Here is a 25,262-nt window from a genome sequence, read left to right on the forward strand (position 1 = left end):
ATGAATATATGACACTGAACACAAATTTCAGATTTAATTTTATTATTATCTAAACTTGAAAAATATGTTTGCAGCAAAGCAAAAAGTACAAATCAAAATATAAGGGGCTTGCTATTTTTCACTAAACAGAAGATAACAGAAAGAGCCAAAGCAAGCAGCTGGAATCCCCTCTTAGGAAAAACTTAAACTATTTTAAGGTAATTTTCTTCAAAGTGTCAGATTTAAAGCCTGAAACCTTATACACAACTTTATCCTTCAACTCTAATACAGTTTTGTGGATTACCTCAAAGATGTTTCTGAGATGAGGAGGGTAATCCAGATTTGTGTTGTAAATAAGGTCAAACAGCACAGCAACTGTCACTCCGACACTTGGTGGGTCAACCATCACAGCCTGGCAGATGTGGACCACGAGAATGTCCTCTTCCTCACCACTGCCACTTTCAATTATGAGGGAAATTCCCACCGTGGTGTCTTCAATTGCCTCCTGGATTGCTGCCTGGTCTTCATTCTAAAGAACAAAGAAAATATTTGTGTGTAGAGTTCACATTTGAAGTTTAGTTAAAATGTCTAGATTACACAACTCACCTGTACTTTGAATAAATCCCTGCGCTTGCTTATGTTGGCGAGAAAGTCAGCAGTCTGAATTACAAAGAGTCAGCAAATTTTAAATTCACATGCAAACTTGGGAAAAATACCATTTTTACCCTTGGCTCATCAATGAATGTTATAGTTACTGGGTTAAGAAAATTACAATATTCTTAGTGTTATGTTAACAGAGATAGTGGGATAACTGATTGACCTTTGTCCCACATGAGGACAAATTTGCCATTTATTGAATTTCCTTTTTTATCATGTATGTATCTTTCTGCATAAAAGGTGTGTGTAAAGAGTAGGGCTGGGAATCTTGATTACCTCACTATTTGATTTGATTACAATTCAGGAGACAATGATTCCAGTGCATGGACTAATATATGGTAAATGCATGGTGAAGGGGACCCACCTGACTCAGTGAAGACCGGAGCATGGACATCACCATCAGGGAGGAGCAGTCGGTAGTGTTCGATGAGCTCTGTATTCAGGACAGAGATTTCTTAGTTTCGTGTTAAATTTTAAATAAATATAGAAAGGGACACTTCCACAGCTGTGTTGTATCGATGTATTAATTAAACATGCATTGTTTTGAAATCAATAGCTGCAATGGGAAAAAAAATTCTGAAGAAATTAGACCAGAAAGTATATTTGACCCCCACCTCACCCCTCCCCTCACAGAATTCAAACCGTGCTTAATGAGAACCCGCAAAATTTGAAATGGAAACTGCAAACTAAGTTAGCAGATCGGGAGTAACTAATCAACCCACCCATGTACGGTTTTCCCTCATTTATCCCAAAATAGGGGAAATCTGTGAAGTAGGATTACAGACGTTTTATAAGGTTGTAAAACTTTTTACTTTACATCATCATACACTTGTGGTGCAGCAGTAGTGTGGTCAACCCATGATCATAAAATTGCAGGTTCAATTCCTGCCTTGCACGCCCATGGGTCAGTGCTTCTTTGGGCAAGACACTGAACCCCACCCTGCCTCTGGTGGTAGGCGGGCGCCTGTGTTGGGCAGCGTAGCTGCCACCAGTGTGTGAATGTGTGTGTGACTGGGTGAATGGGTCTGTAAAGTGCTTTAGGCCTTGTAGGCAGAAAAGTGCTATATAAGTATACCCCATTTACCATTTACTAAGTATACGCCATTTACCATTTAATTGTTCCCAAAGACGATGCTGAAGTTGGCTTCCGATTCGCGAGGGCACTAAAAGAACATTCCACTGCATTTTCGAACTAAGATCACCTAGAACCGGGTCCTGTTCAAAAACAACACGACCTGGAATGATCAAACCTGAATTAAATTATGCATTAGATACTAAAGAATACATTAAACATAGTTTCTGATTTGTGAAACCTTTCCCTGGTTTGTGAAAATGTGAAGTAGGATGATTGTTGCCTCATTTTACGAAGTAAGTCCACCTTAGACCAGGTCCTGTTCAAAAACCACTGGACCTGGACTGCTCAAACCTGGATTAAATTATGATTTAGATACTAGATAACACTTTAAAGAAATAACCTAAATGCGCAATTCGGCCACTAGGGGGAGCAAAGGAAAAGCAAAACAGGTGAAACAGCCAATAGCGAAGCCTAACAGCTCTGCGTCTAGGGAAAGATGCACTTTGGTTCCCTATGAGCCTTGCCTGTTATCTTGCTATAAGGATGATCAGTAGCGACACCCTAAAGACCAAAATGTTGTCAAAAAGTGAAGTGGAGTGAAGAGCTTTCCAGGAAAAATGGACAGAGTTTTTTTTCCCCCACAAAGCTGAATGCAAAACCCCAATGCTTGGTATGTCATCAGGTTGCAGTGTTCAAAGAATACAGCATTCCGCACCACTAGAGTCACCATACAGAAAAGTTTCACCATTTGGTATTAAGAAAAGAGAAGAAATACCAACTATTAGCCAGACTGAAAAAACAAACAGTTTGCATTCACTGCAGCATTAACATCAGTGATGGAGCAGTGACAGCTTCCTTATTGTAAACACGTTGGTGCAAACATCCAAACCCTTTTCAGAGGTGAACTTGTGCCCCAAAAAGCAGTCGACCTTTGCCAACATAAGTCTATCAAGGATTACGATTACAGATACGACATCTCTGAGGAGACTTGGACGCCAAATGAAGGAATCCAGTCATTTATTGCATTTTCTGTTGCTAGTTATGAAAACACCAACATCACAGATATATACAGCCGTGCATATTAATTAGAGATCTTAGAGAGACTGTGACAGTGGCGTTTCTGGAGTTGTTGGACACAACAACAGCTGATGACATAGTAAGCGCTCTAGTTACTGCGCCAAACGATGTTGGTCACGTAATGTCAGTCTGGTCACTGATGGCGCCCCATCAAAGGTCAGGAAGAAGGCAGATGTTGCCACAAAATTCAGGCAGAACCAGGAAAAGACTCTTGGACATTTCATTGTGTTTTGAACACTTGAATGACAGTAAATGTGTTTCTGCACAGAATTTGAATCCTGATATTGACGGTCAGGTGTAGTTTAAGGAGAGTAAGGGAGGTTAAATTCTTGAGTTCTTAATTTATTTATTTATTTATTTTATTAATTTATTTTAATTTAAAGTAATTCTAAATTAATAATTGTTTGTCTGCTGTTACAGGGTGACAGGTCATGCGTGGATGACCACGATCCGGATTATTTATGATAAGCAAATCTTGAAATAAGTATTTTAATGTGTGAATATGAGTGTGAAGCGCTTTGGGCCTTGAAGAAGGTAGAAAAGCGCTATATAAGTATACGCCATTTACCATTAAATATACGCCATTTAAGCTTCTGGGGTTCCGTTTAAATTTTTTCTTTTAAAACCTTAATAACAGTTAACAAACCTGCAGAAAATTTGTCATGCACCTGAAAAGATTAATGTTCAAAGTCTCAGACTATTTTTCAGTATTGGGGGAAAAAATACTGGGAAAGAAATTAAAACCTTAAAATTGTTGAACATTTTAAGCCTGTGCATAAACCCACAAATTTGTAAAATGTGATGCATAAATTATTATATTAACAATAAATTATTATTGTTGAATTAATTATTATTTAAAGGTCTGAACATCAAGGTTTTCAGAGAAAAAATCTTCTGAACTAAATGTCAATGAGCGTCCAGACATTTAGTGACAGGTATTGATTTGTGGGTTTTGCTGCAGCTCTGTAGTCCAATGTCTGAGTGGTCATTTGCTTATTCTGGCAAGTTAGGCTGCAGAGACAGATGCAAAGTGGGAACTTTGCTCCTTGAAGTGTTTGTTTTTTTGTTGGTTCTGAGACTGAGTACACACAGCTATAGGGTATTTACACACGGCCCACAGACCAAGCATGCCCCGAGTCCATTTCAGTGTCAGACAGTTCTGACATGATGGAAACAAATGCAGTTTTAATTTTTCTACTGGCACTGGGATGGAGCCAGACCCTCCAGGGGCTTCCAATTATTCCAGATCCTCTTTACCCCACACAGGAGAACTTTGTTTTGACGAAGGTGAGAGATTGTCCTGTTTACATTTTGTGATTATTAAAAATATTACGTATTAACTATTGGCCAGGTATATATGGATATCTGCTTCTGTTAAAAAAACGTCTTTTCTGTATAATGTAATCTTGTTCATGTTTAAGCGAAAATAGCTGTTTGCTTTAGTTTTAGGACTCATTTTCAAGAAGAAAAACATGATTACATAATTAGTGCAAACAATTCATTTTTAACTTCAATGCAAAGTTTGCTCCCTGTTCAAAAAAAAGTTAAAGTTTAGTTCAGGTGAGACAAACGTTTTCCGAACAAATATCTCAAAATTTTTTTTCTCGTTTGCATTTTCTTGCACTTTTTGGACATCATAAAGCAAACCTTTATTTAGGCTGTATGTCTACTTTGTGACTTATGTCCCGTTTCCCTCCCTGACAGTTTTTGGGAACATGGTATGACGTTGCCTTGGCAACTACGAGTCCTGACCTCCCAAAGTACAAGCAAAATACAGCTATAGGTAAACTGCTGGTGCAGAAAAGTGCTGTTGGCACGAAGCTCAAGACGACCCGAACTGTGCTCAGGTTTGTATGAAAATGCTAAGCAAGGCTCATCAGTCATTCCCTGTGTTTCTCTAGGGACATTAAAGCAAATTATAGTAGGAGAGGCAACTTGGGATGTAACTTTGTCCTTTAGGACTCATAAATTTGAACAAGAAAAATCTGTAAAAAAAATCGGATCCCTATATTCATGTTAGTTAATGTATAATTAAGTATTAATTAACTATTAAATAAAGTTTTAGCCACTTTAATGCATTATTTTTGCATTACCCATTGTATTCTTTAAAGTGTTAGTAAGCAGTTTATTATTAAGGTAAAAATGGCTTCTGAATGGTTTTTGATGTCAAAAGGTGTAAATTTTGATCTAAATTATTAAAAAAAACACTGGAGTGTTCATTCAATTTAACACTCCTGTTCACATACTGCCTTATAATATGTATATGTTGTTTATTGTTCCTCTGCACATAATTTACTGACACCCTGGATTTCTGGAGATCTGCATCAAATATGCAGAAACCTGGAACTTACAAACATTGACCTAAAGACAGGAAGCTGCCAGTAAATGACTGGTTCTTCACTTAGGGTGCATGGTATGTGTGTGTTTGTGCAGATATGGGACGTGTAGGGAGGTTGTTCAAGATCTTAAGATGACCAGCACCCACGGACGATTTTTCTACAATGTTAACCGTATGCTACATCTTTTTTCTTTTTGTCTCATTTGACCTGTACACAACCTTAAACCATAGTGTGATTTTTTTCAGAACCGTTTTATACAACGCAAAAATATTGTCTGATTTCTGGGTTAAAGCCCATTTGAAAAGTAAGACTTTGGAGCCAAGATAATTTACCCAGTAAACTTCTAGAAGTTGTTCGAACAAAACAATACATTTGTTTTAAGCTGTTCAACTTTACAATAGAATTTAATAAAGTCAAGCTTTTAAAACCCCCTTCATTTGAATTTGAATACTTCGCTGTTGGATGGCCTTGCTGGGTATGTTTCGACAACTGTCAGACTTGTTTACCCCGCCTACTTTCCTGTTTTCCGATAGGGTGGTGGTATTTGGTGACATCATGAGTATGATCCCAGTGAGGCAAGCAGCATGAAATTGAGAAACTGACTTCAAAATGGCCCTCTACAAACAAATGGACCCCATGCAGCCTCCATCTGTGCTGTATTTTAAAATGGTTTTACAAAAGATATTAATGTAAAACTTAACCCTACAGCATCAGTTTAACCATTTTATGTTAAAATTGAAACTTGTTAAAAAAAAATGTAAAAAGAACAAAAGCAAAAATGTTTTAATACCTTGCAGAAGTAGCATAGTATTTTGTGTCTGGTTCTGATGCCCTAACACGATAGAAATCTGCAACATCTTGCTGCTCTGATTTTAAAAAGGCTATTTTCTCACAGTCTGTTCTTTATCTTCTGGTGTGTTTGCAGAAAATGAACAGAAACTCAGATCAATTCTTGTGTTTGCTGTTTTTCTTTCAGGGACGGGAGCTGATGTGGACGCCTATGTGCTCCACACAAACTACGATGAATACGCTGTCATGATTATGATCAAGATTAGGGTCACGGGTGAAAGGATAACTACACTCAGGCTTTACAGTAAGTTATTTATTCCCTTTAGAAATAGGAAAATAAAGCACATTGTTAGGATTTATAACACAATTTAGCTTTAAAGTTAGATTTGACACATTTTAGAGACGCATTTCTGTTCTTGATTCTTAACCTCTTCATGTTCCACACAAACTAAGAACAAAGAATAAAACTGTATAAAAGCTAGAATTATTTTTCTCTCTCAGGTCGAACCATGACTGTGAGGCCCACTGTGCTGGAAGACTTTAAAACACTGGTCAAAGAGCAGCAACTGGGTGAAGACAACATCATCATCAAAGAAGACAAAGGTGAAGACTGTTTTGACTGAGATTGTATCAGATTTATAAAAAAAAAAAAAAAAAAACGGGTTTGTAACATTCATTATAAGTAGTTGCATTAGGTTTAAAAATGTATTTCGCAGTATGATGGAAATGTTTGAATTTTTTGTTTGCAGGTATATGCGTTCCTGGAAAGCCGGTCACAGAGCCAGAATCCCAGCAAAAGCCTCAGGTAGAAACTATTTTGATTAATTGGTTTTAACCTAATTCTACATCTGTAAAAAACATTTCTGTTACAACTAAGGGGAATTAATAAAATCATAAAAAAATTTTTACTTTGTACAGTTAGGCCCAAAATTATTCTAACGCCTGTCCAATTTCCAATCTGGAAGATTATCCCAGATGAAAGAAAAACTACTAAGGAAAAACTTTCCAAAGGGTATGACAAACTTCAGGTTGGACTGTAGCTATACCTGTTGAGTTTGAAAATAAATGTTTAATGATGAATGTGATCTCTCTTTTTTCTTTTAAAAACACTTTCATTTTCAAGTTGCCAATCTCTCACTGACCTCTGCAGAGACTCTAGCAGAGAAAGTTCTTTGGACTAGTTTTTCAAGTTGAAGATGTGTGCCTCTTCTCCAGGAGGCCTTCCCTGTTCTGAGTTTTTCTGCTAACTCTCACTGACTTGATGTGTTGCATGTGTGCAGAGGTGGAGGAGACAGGTGGTGCCCTCTTTGTCTCCAGCAGACTTGGAAGCTTCTGGGGACGAGGCTACCTCTCTGTTCAATGATACTGGTACAGACATAATGTCATGTCACATTTATACACGTTTGTGATGAGAATACATAAAAAAAATCTCTGTTTTGGTTTCCCTTCACTCTGCATTTCACAGAGGCGTGTGCAAAAGCTCCAGATTCTGGGCCGTGTTTCGGGATGGTTCAGCGTTATTTCTACAACCCCACCAAGATGAGCTGTGAGATCTTCAACTACGGAGGCTGCCTTGGCAACCAGAACAACTTCGTAACTGAAAAAGAGTGTCTGCAGAGATGTCGCCCTGAGGGTGAGGACTAACATATATTTGATGTGGTGGGCAGGTCTTTTTTCTGATTCAAGTTTTGGTTTGTGGCTCCAGCTGTGTGCCGCCTCCCCATGGACGCCAAACCCTGTGTGGGGTCTCCACCTATCTGGACATTTAATTCCACCTCTGGTCTGTGCGTGCCCTACAAACAGGGCTACTGCCAAGCCAATGGGAACAAGTTCTACAGCAAGGCGGAGTGTGATGAATACTGTGGGGTGATAAAAGCTGGTGAGGCAGTAAAAGATTAAGATGACACCGAATCATGCAAAATGACCAATGCTAACACGTTTTTATAAAACTAAATAACTTTACTGCACTTTAGAAACCAAATGTGTTGCATTAGCTGATTTTTTTAACATGAATCTTCTCTTTGCAAAACGTAAAAAAAAATTGACATTTGTTTTTCTTTTACAGAAGAGCTTCTGACGTCAAATTAAGCAGAAGCTTAATCTTCTGATGCAAAAAAGAGACAGAAAAAAACTGCAAAGAACGACGCCATATCTTTAAATAAGAGCCAAAGATCACAAATAAAGAAATGTCCAAACTTTTTTGTGTCAGTGAAAGTTGTATTATTTTGGTCAGAGGCGGAGTCTGTTGCACAGCTGCTAAAGTAATGGGACTGCAAGACAGCAGGACTTGTGTCCAATACTGTTTATGACATATTGGTTTATTATTGTAGTGCATCATTGTGGTCCTTTGGAAAATTCAGCTGGCATCAGTAACCATGATGATCACATCATGGTTACCGCTTAGCTTGTCCTTTTTTTGAACCGTCAGATGAGTAGTGGGACCTTCATATTAGGAGTTCTACTGAACCAATAGTGTGCACGGAATACCTACAGAAATAATTTATTGCGAACATTTTTCCACTTAATGCTGGTGTCTATCTGATCAATGCAAAGATGTTCGATAAACATACATTCATGTTGCAAGGCCTTTGTGTGCTGCAGCAACTACACTGCACCCCCCACCCCGCCCCAAGAAATAGGAACGAATTTCTTAAAATAAAATACAAATCTTTAAAATCTGCCGATGAGATAAGAAAGATTGTCTTACCAAAAAATATATTAAAAGAAAAATTGAGGCACTAAAAAATATTTTCTTATACTAAGATTATTTTCCCATTGCTAGACTGCCTTCACTAATAAATATGATCCATTTGAACACAACAGTAACTTGTGTCTTTCTTCATCTCTTATAAAAGTCAATCTTGAATCTCTTGGGATTTTCTTTGTAATTCTTTGTTTTTGAAAAACTGCAATGATATTTTTCTAATTTTGAAAAAAACTTCACTCATCAAAAGCATAGAGAAGAAATTTGTTCCACCACAATGAAAAATTAAGCACAAGACAGATTATTGCGTATAGTCTGCAACCTAATCCAATTCTTGTAGGATGTGGGACTCAGGCTGATTTCCCTCTAATGGATTAAAGAAAAACTTTTACATTTTATATTTTTTATATTTTTAAACTCAGTGAAAAATCATAACAAAGGCTAGTTTAGGCATATCTGGTTGAGCTTTTTAAAAGATAACATGTTTCTGAACCGTTTCTTTGGGAGTAACGCAGAGGAACAGCAGTTGAACTTAGAAGGTCAGAAGTTTAATTCCAGCCTGCTTGCCCATGTGTTGAAGTGTCCTTGGGCAAACCCCACATTGCTTTGCATCCTAATGAAGGTAGAAAAGCACTGCATAAGTGTGCATTGTGTACCATTCAAATTGTGTAACTCACAAAGTACAAAGATTTCTGGCTTATTATCTCACCTCAGATTTACTGCCACCCAAAATCCAGAAGGTGGCGATGTTGCTTCATTGAAGGAGCCTTGAAAGCACATACCAGCATCCCAGTATTTTCATATATTTCCACATCAGTCACAAATGTTGAGTCATATGTGCTGTAAAATCACAGCCTCACCACGTTGTACCCACTCTCATGCGAGGAGCCAGGCTTCCTGCTCTTGCTTCCCAGAGTTCCCGGCTGCTGGCAGTAGAATGCTGGGAATATCCGGAGAGGAAAGGGAAGTGACATCACAGCGGTGACCTTCCGTACTTGCAGATCACCTGGTGCAGCCTGCATAATTGGCAATCAAGCAGGCACAAAGTGAACACAGAGCTAATTAGAGTAGTGGACTTTGTTTTGGGCTACTCTGACACTGATCGTGATTCATTCTGACAGTTTGGCTTGTTTTCTGAGAGAGAAGGACAGAGGTTCCCATGTGCTGAGAGGAAGTGATAACCTTGATCATTTGTGCAGAAATGTTTCCAAAAGGCACCCAGAGAAATACACAAATAAGACAGGAACATTCCCACAGCCGCTCTGCTGGTTTCACACAACAGCTGCACCTTTCTGTCTTAGAGGTTGTTTACTGGCTTGTTTAATTCATTTTATGGGCAGCTGAGCTGAGTGGCACTGCTGCCATCGCATGGAGCTCCTTCAGCTATCCTGTGCAGGATAACAGTTCCAAAACCTATTTACTGCATTTTAGAAAAAGACAAGACAGCCTCTTATGATGGTAGAATACAGAATGTTGAAGAAATGCCAAAAACAAAAGCAATTTTCCTTCAAAGTAGTTACTTTGAAGGAGGAGTGGACATGAAAGGCTCCTATGACAATTTCTTCACTGCTTGCTGTTAACACCACATTACCAGTGAGTACAACGTTAAATTTGAAATTGGCAGACTTTTCATAGGTAAACAACATTAAAAGTCTGAAGATTTAGTGGAAAAGCAAACTTTATTTGGTGTGCTTACAGTTAAGGGTCATCTAAGACAGCACAAGGGTTACAGTTAAGAATAGAGAGGTGCAAAACGTATTTGTTTTTACTTCAGAAGAGGAAAATCACAGGAGAAATGATTTGAATTTTAATGTTTCTTGCACTGCTTCAAATCGAACCTGTTTATCTTTTTGAGGGGTAAGAGTTTGGAATTACCAAAAGACATTTCAGAAAGTGTGTTCAAAGAAACTCTTTTTTTTTTTTACAGAAAATGTTTGTAAAGAATAAACCTGAGGAACATGTTAGTGCCGTGTGCAGGCAGTAACGGCCATCTAGGATTGTCTCGTTTTTCTTTATTTCCTGTAAGATTTGATATGAATGGAAATAAAATATGAAGAATAAAATATGAACTTGTGTGTTGTGTATTGAAAATGATAATGAAATGTGGCACTCTTCATGAAGGGAGCAAATAAACAGATCAGAAAATTTGATACTTTTACACTGACTAATTTATACTTTTAATTAACTCAAGTTTTTGTTTCTTTGGGTTTCCTTTTTAAAGTCAGAGAATAATGGAAGGAAATTCTTCGAATCTTTCTGTGACTTCTCCAGATGAAGCCACAGACCTCCCTGGATGAAGGTTGCTCACAGATGGGAGCAGACACGCTGTGAACATATGGCCCGTAGACCAGATCTTATCTGAATTTGAGGGAACGCCTTAGAAGTTACATTCTTCACAAGCATGAACTGGAAAACACACTCAGATCCTCATGCTTGCACTTATGCAGGACACATTTACAGTAACAGGAGGAGAAAGGGGGTTGAAGGGAGGAAAAGAAGCTGGTGAAGATGGACAGTCATTTCTCACAGATAGTCCAGACTGTTTTTGTGTGTTTTCTATCATAAACATGAAACGTCCATAAACAGACGTCCTCTGTTTTCCGCCTACAGTAAAAAAACTATTTTTTTTAAAAAGTCTCTTAACGTCTGTTGCAGCTGTCATGACCAACACCTGCAACAGGTCTCCTTGTGAAAAGCTCAAACAGCCGTGCACACTCTCAGGAGCAAATGCATTTTGGCCTCCAGTGCACAAGCAGAACAATGCAATCTCCTCTCATAACCAGGAAAAAATGACATTTAGGAGACAAGGTGAAAATCATCTAATAAAGGATGTGTGAAAATGCTATTTTTGCCTTTGACACATTATACCAAACTTTTCATGTTTAGAAGCGTGCACGCTCCTTCTTCTCCAGGGAAAAGTTTTAAAAACAACAAAACCATAAAAATGAAGTTGTGTAAGTGGAAACTTACAGAGGACACAATATGATGCTTCAGGAGAAAAAAAACTCAATAATAAACCACTTTTATTGCATTTTTAATAAATGATTAATTTAAGCCCTTGTGCTATCTTAGATGACCCCACCCTTACATTGACATGTTATTCCTACCATGACAAAGGTGGATAAAGGTGGAAAGATTTCATGTAATCCATGGACACCAGTGAGGTTCACAAATCATTGAAGAAAAAAGGTTCAACACACTGTCTTGTGGGTCTAGATGACCCAACACCCAATGTTAAAGTGCCTAGGATAGCACAAGGGTTACATAGTTCTACCAGTGTTCTAAACGGTAATATTAGTTAACATCAATGATGCCTGACAGCTCAGTTTCACCATATTATTGTTTTTTTCAGCTCTTCTATTCACTTAATTTAATGAATGAATTTATTTTATTCTTATCATCTCCAGGTCAAATTAGTGATTTAGTTGAAACAAGACTAACGTAAAAAATCAAAGTGTTCTGTTAAATAACATTTAAACAACCCAAAAAGGAATCAGGAACCTCTCTGTATTAATGAAACCAACCAGATTCTGTGTTGCGTGGCACTTCACAAAAGATATCAAACAATTAAAATAATACATAAAAAGGGTCAAATGCATTTGAACATGATTTCCAAAACAAATGTGCAGTATTTAATATTCATTCCTAATATGAAATGTAAAAAACGCTTTGCAGAAACATTTCATGCCATGTTCTAGACCCCTGAGCCTGGATCGGAAACTTTTCCCTGTTAAAAAGTAAAAAATTCAAGTTATTACCAGTTGCCACCTGTAACCCATCCATGTGCATCTACTGTATACACCTGTTTCTCTTTTCTCACCTCTTTTCTACCATCAATCAGCTGTGATTCCCAAACCCCAATGCACAAAAGAAGTGACCCTTCTTAAAAACCAGCACGTACTGAAGGTCAAGTCTTTGAAGACTCAGTTGTCTAACTTAACAGGAGGAGGTGATCAATGCAAAAGTGTCTTTCCTCTTTTTGTGGGTGTTTAAAGATCAAAGCATAAATATTATTAGCCATTCCACTTTTTGAATTTGTCTCAATGTTCATGATGAAATGTCTGGCGTGTTCAACCACACATCTCCAGCACTCCTCACTCTGATGAGCGAGGAGTGCTGGAGCATTGGAGTGTGCCACCCATGCTTCCTCTTTAGCAGGGTGTGTGTGTGTGTCTTTTGAAACTGGTATTACAGCTTTGTGCCAAACACTTTCAAAGCCCAGCGAATGCAAGATGTTGAGAAACTGGGCGAAGATGAAGTTGAATGACCGAAATGTAGGACTCTGATCTGTAGTTTCACACAACCTATGAAATAAATGGCATTCAAAGTTGTTTCCCCTCTTGAATTATGATGGAATTACCAAATTTGTGCCAGATAATGTCAGTTTGTATATTTGCTCACGAACAGGAAACACATGTTTTGGAGTTCTGGTCATTTCGGGATAAAACAAGCCTTGACCAATTGACCTCAGGAGCATTTGGCTCTCCACTGTAGGCCTCCCCGCACAGTGTGACACTCTGCTGTGACTGACCTCTCTGTGACACACACTCACAGGGGCTACATGACCATTCAACACCCTCCCAGACATGCAGACACAACAGAAGGCCCGGCACATTCTTTTCCCCAGGTGGCATAAAAGACACAGTGGGATCAATGTCCTAATGGCTTCCAAAGCAGTGACAGACGATTATTAACCCCTGACGGGTGTGAGTTCCTCCACCGCCTGGTCAAACGATTGTGTGACCAGGCAGTGTTTGCAAACAGACTATCGAGTTGGATTTTTTTTTCTTCGTTGGGGACACGGTTTACTGCTGCAAAAGCAATCTAACTAAAACCCAGATTTTTGCCATAATAATGGAGGTCAAATGGTGTCAAAATTTGCCAAAGAAAGTCTAAAATTACTTTTCCAGCAATCAAAATTAAAGTGCCACCAATTTTAAATGTCAAATCATGGACTCTGAGTTGGTTTCTTTGCTGATATGACCTGGTACCTGCGCAATAATTGTGTCTTTGAATTGGCTTCAGGCTCCTTGGAGTCTTTACATCTGTTTGGCATCAGGAAATATGACAAAACTTCACCCAATGAGAAAAGGTTTAACTCATTTATCCCTCAACTTTTAATCAAACTTTTCCTTTAGACCTCCACTTCAGTGTGTGTGTGCATGTGTGTATGTGGAAGGTTGGTGGTGGGAGGACAATGGGCAGTAAGGGGGCTAGTTGAATAGAACCATTCAGTCTGTTCAGCCAAACAGAAAATCATCTCCCATCTCACTTCAAAACCCACAGTTACTCTCTGTACAAGCAGGCCTTTATTCTGTATAATTACTCCCTGATACACATGTACACATACGTGGATTCACACATATACACACATACATGCATTGTGTATGCATCCTCATGTCCCTCTGGGTATTACTGTGCACGTACACAAACATGGAGTTAAGTTAAACAACATTCTGAACGCTTTCATTTTTTTAAATGTGAACGGTAGATTTTTTCTCTTTGCCCAAGTAAAATGAATGCTTACATTAAATTTTTTAACAATAGCGCACCCAAAGTGACACAACCCATTTGGTGAGCTGTGGAGTCAAATGTCTTGTGTACAGGAAGGAGATTACCTGAATTTACCTCAGATTGGCTAACATCTTCACCGCCTCGACTCAGAGGAGACAAAAAGTTGGAAAAGAGGCCATACGTTTTTTAGCCAGATGCCAGCTCAGACGAGAAAAATGAAGACGTACATAGATCTAGTCGTCTACAGTAACCCCATGTGCTATCCTAGGCACGTTAACATTGGGAGTTGGGTCATCTAGAACCACTGGACAGTGCGCTGAACCATTTTTCTTCAATGATTTGGGATCTTCACTGGTGTCCATGGATTACATGAAAACTTTCCACCTTTATCCACCTTTGTCATGGTAGGAATAACACGTCAATGTAAGGGTGGGGTCACCCAAATAGCACAAGGGATAAGATGCATCAGAATGAAGCGGAGCAGGGAGCTTGTGGTCTGATTCACAACGATTTGAGTAAAGAAATACTCAGAAACTAAATTTTAAGATTAATTTTCTTTATATATGCCCCCCATCGTGAGAAAAATGCCACAATAACATTTTAAAAACAACAAAAACATGATTTTCATCTGAGATTAAAGCTGTCTTTATTGGTTGGTTTACCATCAAAGGTCAATAAATCTCAATAAAGTTCGTTGAAAGCCGGAAAATTAAGGAAGTTGACTCTTAACTCAGAAGTCAACCTAGTCAAAGAACAATGAAACTCTCACTCAACTTGACCTTCAGATACATGGAATCTTCATCTGTCACTATGATTTTACCTGCAGAGACAAAGTAATGGTTATGAGATTGGGCTTGTAATTTTAGAGAAAACGGACTGGAGTATATCCCACAATCCCTGAATCCCTGCAGACTGCACACAGTTTGAAAAGGATCTTCTCGGCCTAAAGGACCTGGAGGTGGTTTCATCAGAAGATTGGTCTAAAATCACAGAGGGGGCATGTGTGGGACCTATTACGATGACTTAGAAATGCATAACATATCTGTAATCCTAAATGCCTTTTACGATTAAACTGTCAGAGAATTTATTTTGTTTTTGCCAGAAGAAACCTGGTTTGTTGTTGTCTGTTCTTCTCATGAGGTCACATCATCTGCAGGCACTTTGAGGCTGGACTGCAGCCAGAGTACAGAATGTACAGCTCTGGGAAACCTCTCATAGCTGAGCATAGACACCTGAAATGTAATGTAATACCTGCTCTTGCACGTTGATTGTCAGTGTAAATGTTAATCTGGAGCCGTATTTCAAATGCCATAAAGTCATGCTGTGGCAGGCTTTCATTTATCTCTTATTTATTGTTGTTCTCAGTCACTGAAGTGTCTAGCTCTGTCATTAAGTTGTTCTACTATTTTGCACAAACTCTTGTCATGTTACACTTCTTTACATTTCTGAGGCAGATTCTCTAGTTGGAAAGTGTCTAAAACACCTTTATGTTTACTTTTGTTGGACATGTCTTTAAAACACATCTTTATATATTTTCTTGGTTTTATTTTCATTTTACATGATGGACCATGGAAACCTTGCATTTGATAAGATGTGTGTTTAAAAAAAAAATCCTCCACATCTGCACATTCGAATGTAGGATGGGAAGAGATTCAGCGATTGAATATAGAAATTAATCTCTTAAACTGTTTAAGCCTATTTTTCTCTGCAACATCTGTGTTAACAACCTAATTCACTGTAAGCCCCTTAACTAGTGCTGTAACCGCAAACAGGCTGTCACATAAAGCCGGAGGATCTGTGGTGAAAGTAAAGCTGGAGAGAGTAGCATCGGCACAGAACTGAAGCATTAAAACTCCTCTCAGCTCGTTAGCCCAGATCCAGCCATACGCTCAGGCCGCTCATTGTGTATGGATGACACTGAATCATTGTGCTGGAGGTTAATCCATACATATAGGATCATAAAAGGCACTGTCAACAAAAACAGAAAACGACACAAAGGTTTTGATGGACCACCTTCCATTTTCATGACAAAATTATTCAGTTTTTAAAAAGGAGAGCTGTTGGAACAAAATCTACCTGCTGCTTCACATTTGAATTTTTGCTCTCAAGCTAACCAAAAAAGTTTATTTATTCATTTTAATTTATTTACATTGTGTGCACTGAAAAGCTTTTGGTTCGTTTCCTCTTGTTTTACTCTGATCTTGCTGATATCTAATTAGGATCATGTACTAATTAAAAACGGTTTGATATTAAGGGTCTGAAAACCCCTTAAGAGGAAAAAGTTACCAGTGACCTTATCAAGTAAGGGTTTAACAGTTAATTGACTTGACAATTAATTGATGAACCAGATCTATCTGAGGCAAGTTGTTATTCTAATTAACCCATGCCAAAAAAATTGTTTCAAAATGAAATAAATTGGTAATAATCCATGTTTGAAAATACCATTTGGATTGAGACACGGTAAGTTTATTTTACTATAAAAGAAAAATGACCAAGTGCCATTACAGCGGACAATACACATGTGATGTCAACAAAACATGATCAAACCATCATTCCAGTCCAATGTGTGAAGACACTTTGAATTTAGCAAAAACGTGTGATCATACAGTGTGTGGCAGCATGTTCCAATAATGTTCCTTTTGTGTTGTTTTGACGTGGAAAAACAACGGTGGGCTGAACTTTATGAAAGCAAAATATCAATGGATTTTACAGTTATTCTTTTCCTACTTGTTTGTTTTTACACATATTTAACCCTTGTGCTATCTTAGATGACCCCACCCTTACATTGACGTGTTATTCCTACCATGACAAAGGTGGATAAAGGTGGAAAGATTTCATGTTATCCATGGACACCAGTGAAGATCACAAATCATTGAAGAAAAAAGATTCAGGGCACTGTCTAGTGGGTCTAGATGACCCAACTCCCAATGGTAAAGTGCCTAGGATAGCACAAGGGTTAACTGTACACTTGATTATCTTGCAAGAAATACGAGGAATCTGTAGAACTTCACCGGCACTGTTCAGGACCCAGATCTTCATCTCTGAGTCACACTGGTGGAATTTTTGGCTAAAGAAATCCTGGATCAATTCTAGGTCAGTGAATCGGATCGTTGAAAATGAAATGCTACACCCCTATTATCAACTGACTGAAGATAACTAATAGCTAAAAAAATAAAAGGGTTCTGTTGACAGAAAAATATTTGGTTCTAGATTTCTGGCCTAAAAACTCATTGTGTGAATTCGGAGATGCTTTTTTGTTTTTTTTAAAAGAATAAGAGGAAAAATTGAAGGTTGTACGTCAAAGATTTTGTTCTGATGAGATGTTTTATGAATTAACTTTATTTGACCCAAAAAAAAAAATCTCCAGTGGGTTAAATGTAAGTATTAATTTCAGGTGCACGAGTTTTTTAAAGACGTCTTCAATGGAATAATGCAGATGAACCCTCCCAAAGACATTTAAGGGTTATTGTGAATTGTTTCCAGTTGGGATTGGTGACAACTGGAGGGAGCACAATATTTCCATTTCACTTTTTCATTTATGAAGACGGCAAGCAATGACTCTGTGACATGTTTTCTGCAGCTCCGGGCACATTTTTTCCCAGAAGTGTTCCTTCATTCTGAAACAAAGATTTCAGGCATCAGGAGAGGAGCAGGAGATGTGTGCACACATGTGCGTTTGTGTGACGGATGGGGAAATGCTTCATAGGGGGTGTGGGGTCGAAGCTCCATATGGGCACCCCCCCACCACCACCACCACCATCAACCCCCCTTCCCCCATCCCTCCTCCTGCAAACAGGCAGATGTCAAATAGGACGTGCTGCCCTGATGGGGCACAGGGTCACACCGCACAGGGGCAAATAACAGACCATGAGGGACAGACAGAGAGAGGAGAAGTGCCCAGCACCCCCCACCCCCCACCCCACCCCACCCCAAAAGACCAAACCGCACCATGAGAGACGTACACAGAGAAAAAACTGCTGCCACTGACATGCCAATGCACAAAACACAACCCTCAGCAGTGTGACCACAAGGTCAACAGATCAGTTTAACCGTCTGTTTTCTCCTAAAAAACCCAAGTTTAAAAATTTGAAAAAATACACACACACACATATATATACACACATATATATATACATATATATATATATATACATATATGTACATACATATATATATATATATATATATATATATATATATATATATATATATATATATATATATATATATATATATACATATATGTACATACATATATATATATATATATATATATATATATATATATATATATATATATATATATATATATATATATATATATATATATATATACGTACATACATATACATGTATATATATATATACATATAAATATATATATATATATATATATATATATATATATACATATAAATATATATATATATATATATACATAAATACATAGTGGCGAGAGTGAAAAAGGCTGTTTTACTCATTCAGTGATAGTTTTTCCTCCTTTGAGTAAGTACCGTCAAGCTGCACCCACCCATATTCACGTGTTTGACTGCTTTTATTCATACACAAGCCGCGTCAGAGTACAAGCCGCGCATGTGTTAGGCGATATTGTCATCCTGACAGATCACGCCCAGCATCCCAGAGTGAGTGCAATTTATTAGCACATTGTGGGTGGTGCCAATTTTGCCTCTGGGTCACGTATTTAAGTGTATCGACATCTGACAAACAGCATGGAGCTCTATTCTGTTCACAAGTTCCTCAGTTATGGTGTTTTTATTTCATTTTTTTTTTACTTATTGACAATCTAGGTATCTAACATAAAATTACAAACAGTAACCATATAATCAACATTACATCCCTCAGTTATGATGAGGAAATTTACATCCGCGATTCCACATTTCCCATGAGTCTTAGGGGCTAAAGGCGGGGCCAACGCCCGGCTCGCCATTCTGTTGTACGTGTTTAAGAATTAGCAAGTATCAGCAGTGCATGGAGGGGTGAAAAGGAACAGCTCTCCTTCCGCTTGTGTCGCAGCAGTGTTATGGGAGTAACAGGACTGGTTAGAAAACACACCGGTAAAATAAAGCAGCGGCGACTGAAAAGCGCGGCGCGTGCGTCAGAATTCAGAAGCCTCTGCACTCCGCGGACGCCTCTGCGCTCCGCTCCCGCCCCGCGCGCTCCGTGTCTCCCCTTCCTATCTACTCCGACACCTCTGGCCAGGGCAGCTTCAAAAAGCAGCACTTCGTCCCCGTTGCGCCGGTGGATGGAGCAAATCGTGTCTGTGCAGAGCAATCGGACTTAATACTGTACGTTTTGTGTATGAGGGGCGGGTGCGTTGTTACGTGTGGGAGCCATCAGACTGCCATCGGCCCCGCAGCTCAATCAGCAGGAGAAGATGTCTCCAGCTCACACGGAGGCTGTGAGTTTTTCAAAGCAAAATTCCGCTTTTACGGTTTCCTTAGAAACCGTAAATGGAGTGTAAATTCACTCCATGCGCTGTTCTCTCCGTCACGCAGCAAACCGGCTTTTCCAAACCCGTTGGTGACGGTGGACTTTTTTACGCTGCTTTTAACGATTGCTTTTAACTTGAAAGCTTCATCATAATGTAGCGGCGATCACGTGCTAATGGCCCCAAAGGATTCTGGGATGCGGCCGGGCATGCGTGTTTCGTTTTGTTGAACCATGACTGAAGTGTCTAAGACCTGAAGTCAAGACCATGCTGTTTGGCTGTTAAGAGGTGTGTTGAAGAAAAATGCCTCGTGCTTGGTGTTAGATAGAGAATACAAACTATTCACTGACTTCGAAAGTACGTACATGGCGGCCGCCTATTAAATCCTTCAATTAGCCGCGTCACTGAATAAGCCGCAAGGCTGTAAGCGCAGGAAAAAAGTAGCGGCTCGTAGTCCGGAAATTACGGTAATCATTTATTTACGTGCTCGACTCAGACCAGTCGCACGCACATACGCACACACGCACTCACGCACTGAAGGAGGAGGGTTTGGGGAAGAGACAGAGGGAGCTAAAATTGTGTGCCTTGTCTAGGCTACCCCACCTTGGTGGGACACAGCCTTGGTAAATAATAATAATAATAATTTATTTTTACACAAACAAATAAAGTTAATTTAGCAAGTTTACTTTTAAAATTGTTCCTGGAACTGTCCACCTCTAACAGGTGTGAATATCTGCACTCACGTACTCAAAGGCTTGCTCAGTACAAAGACCCTTTGATTAGAAAGGAAAACCGATACTTCCAATCGTGTTTAATAATATTATCAATTTGTATTTTTTATTTACCTGTTTGAAAGTAAAGTGTTGTTTTCCAAAATTTGACTTAGCCAAAAAGGCAATTAAGTCTGATTTCAAACATATGAAGTTATGTAGTTAATGACAATCCTGCGTGGTTATTTTGGGACGTTTGGACTGAAATACTCTCAATTTAATGACTTGAAAACTTGTGCTTTTTTTTAAACTAAATTCCTTAGTGGTGTCTGCGTATGTCCTGGAACGATGCCTCTTATGTGTCTCTCTGCTCCTTCCAAGGAGCGGCAGACAGACTCAAAGACAGGTGTTGGTTGTGTGTGTGCATTAGCACTAAGGGGTGTGCATGTGTGTGTGGAGGTATGGCCTGTAGCTATGAACAAAGCAAGGGAATGGACAAACACACACACGAGAGCATCTGTGTGCGTGCGTGAGCTGAGCTCTGAATGGTTACGCCTGCGGGGCAGGAGTAAGGTTACTTTACATACTGCACTTACAGCTCCCTTTACCACTGGGGTATAAAATGGATTTGAATGAGAAAGATGGGAACAGAGGGGTTAGAGGGAGGGGGAGAGGGGTGAGAAGGAGGTGTGTGTGTGAGGGGTGGGGGCTTTCTTTGTGTAACTGGAGGTCTGCTGCTGCTCTGCCATGGCTATGGAGATGGAGGAGCGGGGTCAATCTCCCTGCTCTCCCTCCCTCTGTCCTTTGACTATAGGCTGGCTGCTCTGTCTGTCCTCATCCCTTCCTCCCATTAGCATAGCAGCTGCCTGATACAGGGTGGAGAATGGCCAGGTTGCTGTGTGCATATGTGTGTGAGGGTTTTTGCAGAGGGAGGGATGTTGGGGGGGGGGCTGGAGCTGGGGGGGTCCAGTCAATGGCAGTGCGTCTGGCTGGTGAATAGCGGCCAAGGCAGGCCCCCGCAAGCGAGACAAAGGAGCCAGGAGGGAGGGGATGGAATCGGGGTGTGTGAGGGAGATGCGGGGGGTGGGGGGTTGGGGTGGGGAATAAGAGAGTGAATGGAGCGCCTTGTCACTGGAGCTATGGAAAGAAGCACCGAATGAACTGGAAGAATGAAAGAAGAGTTCAAAAGGGAGCGGAGGGCAAGGAAAAGACCAGCCCGACCACCTGTCTCTCTCTTTTGGTTCCCCTCTTACTCACAGACAGAGTTTAGGGAGGGAGGGGGGTCCTTCGCTGGTCACAGTTTAGCTGTAGACGTGTTTTTGTTTTGGTGGAGAAAGTGCAGTATCAGCAGGATTTAAAGCTCAGTGTCACTGGCCAGCATCCCACACTCGGCAGGTTAAACTGCACTTGAGGAGTTATTTCTGAAGTCATCTGTGAAAGTAGGGGAAGGAAAATAAATATTTGATCAATTTTGGAGCAAAACTGTATCAGAGCCATGAGAAGGGATTGTTATGGCTGCTATCGGCTGCTCAATAAAAAACAAGAGTCCCTCCATAATAGTGGCTGACCAGATTTCAAACTGACACGGGCTTGCATCCACATAAACTAATTGAACATAATTGAAAGGACAATTAACTTTTAGAAGGAAAAGTAAGAGACTGATTAGCCTCAGGATGCTAGCTATCTTAAAAATCTCAAATTCATGTAAATTAGGGGTGTAACAACTCATTTTTGCAACGATTCGATTCATATCATGATTTGTAGTTGCCAATATGATTTATAGTCGATATTGGTTCATTCTGAATGATCTGATTCACTGACCTAAAATCGCACCAGGACATCTGTATCCCTTGTGCTATCCTAGGCATTTTAACATTGGGAGTTGGGTCATCTAGACCCTCTAGACAGTGCGCTGAACCTTTTTTCTTCAATGATTTGTGATCTTCACTGGTGTCCATGGATTACATGAAATCTTTCCACCTTTATCCACCTTTGTCATGGTACGAATAACACGTCAAAGTAAGGGTTGGGTCATCTAAGATAGCACAAGGGTTAATCAAAAATGTCACCAGTGGGACTCAGTGATACAGTAATACCTGGGTACTGAACACTGCAGGTGAAGTTTTCCAGATTCCTTGTGTTTCTTGCAAGGTAATTTAGTTTAAATTAAATATGTGTCCAAACAAATAAGTAAACAAGAATTAATGGATCCAAAAAGTTTCAGAAAATTCAGCCCACTGATGTTTTTTTTTACATCAAAATAATCCAAACTGAGTATTATTTAAACATTCACCACGCTATGGTCACGTCTTTGCAAAATTCAGTGTTTTTATGCATTGAACCGGAATGATGCCTTGGTCATTTTCTCCTGCCATCAAATGGAATATAAATCAATTCATCGATTAAAGCAATTAACATAATATAAAACAAAGCTTATTTAAAAATGAAAAATACATTTACAAAATACATTAAAGTGCAAATGAGACAGAGAATTTAAAATCCTTCTCTTTCTTTACTATCTTTAGTTGTGTTACAGTATTGTTTTGAGGGGAAGAAAGGAATATAAAAAAATATATATAAACAGACACAAACTTTTCTGCTTATCTTTTATTTCCCTCTCTATTTTTTCTACTTGTGTTCAGTTTGTTACAGCGATTCTTAATAAACTTGCATCCACACTGGTTGTTTTACCACAACCCACGCATTGGGAGTCTCTGTGTCTGGGACAAAACATTTTCAGATAAAAGTCCAACTTTATTTGGACTCTTTTCTCTCCCAGGCTAAAGCTTAGAAAGATGGTTTTGTGTTAAAACAGTATGAAGTGGGAGGACTTCCACTCTTTCATACTTCGCTTCCATCAAACACTTTTTGTCAAATAGCCCTTTTGTCCTTTCTGTGAAGCAGACGTTATATTCAGTGCTGTTCTTTTAAAATTGTAGGATATTTATTTCAATCTATCTTTTAACCCTCTGATGCCTGATTTTATTTCCAGCTGTGAAAATAAATGTCTTTAAGTGGATGCTACATGAGGATTCGTTTAGAGAAGAGGGGGTTTAATGAATATTTGCATTAACAGGCGATGGAATGCATTCCTAACTAGTCATGATCAAATTTATTTCCAGTTTTATCGTCATTAAACTATTTTTTTTCCGTTACAAACTTCAAAGTAACCCTTGCGCTATCCTAGGCACTTTAACATTGGGAGTGGGGTCATCTAGAACCACTAGACCCTACGGTGGCTGAACCCTTTTTCTTCAATGATTTGTGATCTTCACTGGTGTCCATGGATTACATGAAATCTTTCCACCTTTATCCACCTTTGTCATGGTAGGGAGAATACGTCAATGTAAGGGTGGGGTCATCTAAGATAGCACAAGGGTTAAACTAAACAGAAGTTTAAAACACTGACATGTGGCCATAGCTCTGATGTCAAATCAAGGGAGAAAGCACCACAGCCTGTAGTTCCTCCAAAGACCACTGGAAGCAACAGTTTCCCTTTGACTCACATGTTTCAAAAATTCAGATTTCACACCCCAAAACTGGCTTTAGGGTCATACGTTTGTGTGAGAAAAGGAGTGTGTGTGTTCATTCAAATTCTGGCATTTCATTTTATCACAGATATAACGTGTGCATTTGCATCTTAGGGGGGTGTATTTTTTAATTAGTAGCTGGATTGTAATGTTCACATATTGTGTAAAAAGGCCTGGGAGCTCAGCAGAGAGAAAACTTAAGGTGGCAGCAAAAAACTCACAAATCCACTGCTCCCAGGGTTACAATAGTGTATGTTGCTTGATAATTAAATTTCATAACCCTTGAAAAGCCTTGTTGAATAGCTACTGTCTTAAAAATACATAGTATAACAGGAGTTACACAAGCAGACTGCCACAATTACTAAAAAAGTAAAGACTGTGACTGTAAACACCTTAGGCCTTCTGAGATGGTAATAAAGTGCAATTTAACTATATGCAGGTCCTTCCTATGTCAGGATTCCTCTCTACATTGCAATATCCAATGGGTGGTGTCAGAGTTTTTTGAAACAGTTAGAATTAAACACTCTGTTCAAACAAAGCTGTAGGACTGAAAAATAAATAGGCTGCACCATCTTTCATGAAAACTGTAAACATTTCGAGCTTTTCCATTTTTAGTGAACTCACATGTTACATAAGTTTGGGTTTTTTTGTGCAACAGTCATTCTCATTAATTTCAGTGACTGGTTGTGCTTCCAAGGCACGAACCCAATCTCATTTGAATGACAACTAAGATACACCCCAACCCTAACCAGATGAAAAGCAAAATACTCAGTCCTATATAGTGGGTAAAACATATAATATTTACCTCTGTGGTTGATTTCTGGTTGACTTCTGCTGCTTATTTTAACAATGTGCTGCTTTTAGAAGTCAAATCAGTATATCAAGGTACAAGTAGTCCTACTTGTTTAGGTTTCAAGACCTCATTCCCCAGATACTTCACTCTGCTGTTTTTGATTATTTAAAAAAGAAAAACTATAGCCTTTTATAGTATTCTTATCTGGCCTGACAGAGTGAAACAACTAAGAATTCTTTAAACACTCACAGATTTTAGTCCAGCTTTAGAAAACACTGCAGCATTGAGACATCACTTAATAAAGCACTGAACAAAATCCTTGTCAATAAAGATTCAAACTTCTATTTATGCAGCTTTATTGGAGTGCAGCTCTTGTTATCGTGGACCACTGAATCCTCTTAATTGGTTAAAAAACAGGATAAGATCAGGCACGGTCTAACAGTTAGGTCACGTCTTATCTTGTAGGGAGAATTGCGTTGTTTTTATCGATGATCATAACTCTCATGTAATCATCTGAAAATGCAAAGACATAGATTCAGACGTGAGTTTTAGAGCAGTCATAAAGACCACAACCAAGCGATTTTTTTTTAAATTTAAGCAAACAAAATAGTTGCAGTTCCACCAAAGACCACTGAAGGCAGGTGTG

The 25,262-nt window shown here is 39.0% G+C and overlaps 1 protein-coding gene across 1 annotated transcript; it reads left to right on the forward strand.

Annotated features, from left to right (window-relative positions):
* The first annotated feature begins 3,788 nt into the window (after positions 1-3,788).
* Positions 3,789-8,115, forward strand: LOC101159599 (protein AMBP). Its single transcript, XM_004074838.3, has 10 exons — positions 3,789-4,075; positions 4,493-4,635; positions 5,222-5,298; positions 6,104-6,220; positions 6,418-6,519; positions 6,666-6,721; positions 7,197-7,284; positions 7,382-7,549; positions 7,622-7,795; positions 7,982-8,115. The coding sequence occupies exons 1-10, from the start codon at positions 3,953-3,955 to the stop codon at positions 8,002-8,004; spliced, it is 1,071 nt and encodes a 356-aa protein (XP_004074886.1). The 5' UTR covers positions 3,789-3,952; the 3' UTR covers positions 8,005-8,115.
* Positions 8,116-25,262: the final 17,147 nt, after the last annotated feature.

The sequence above is a fragment of the Oryzias latipes genome, chromosome 12 (genome assembly GCF_002234675.1).
Source record: "Oryzias latipes chromosome 12, ASM223467v1".
In the NCBI taxonomy this organism is placed as follows: domain Eukaryota; kingdom Metazoa; phylum Chordata; class Actinopteri; order Beloniformes; family Adrianichthyidae; genus Oryzias; species Oryzias latipes.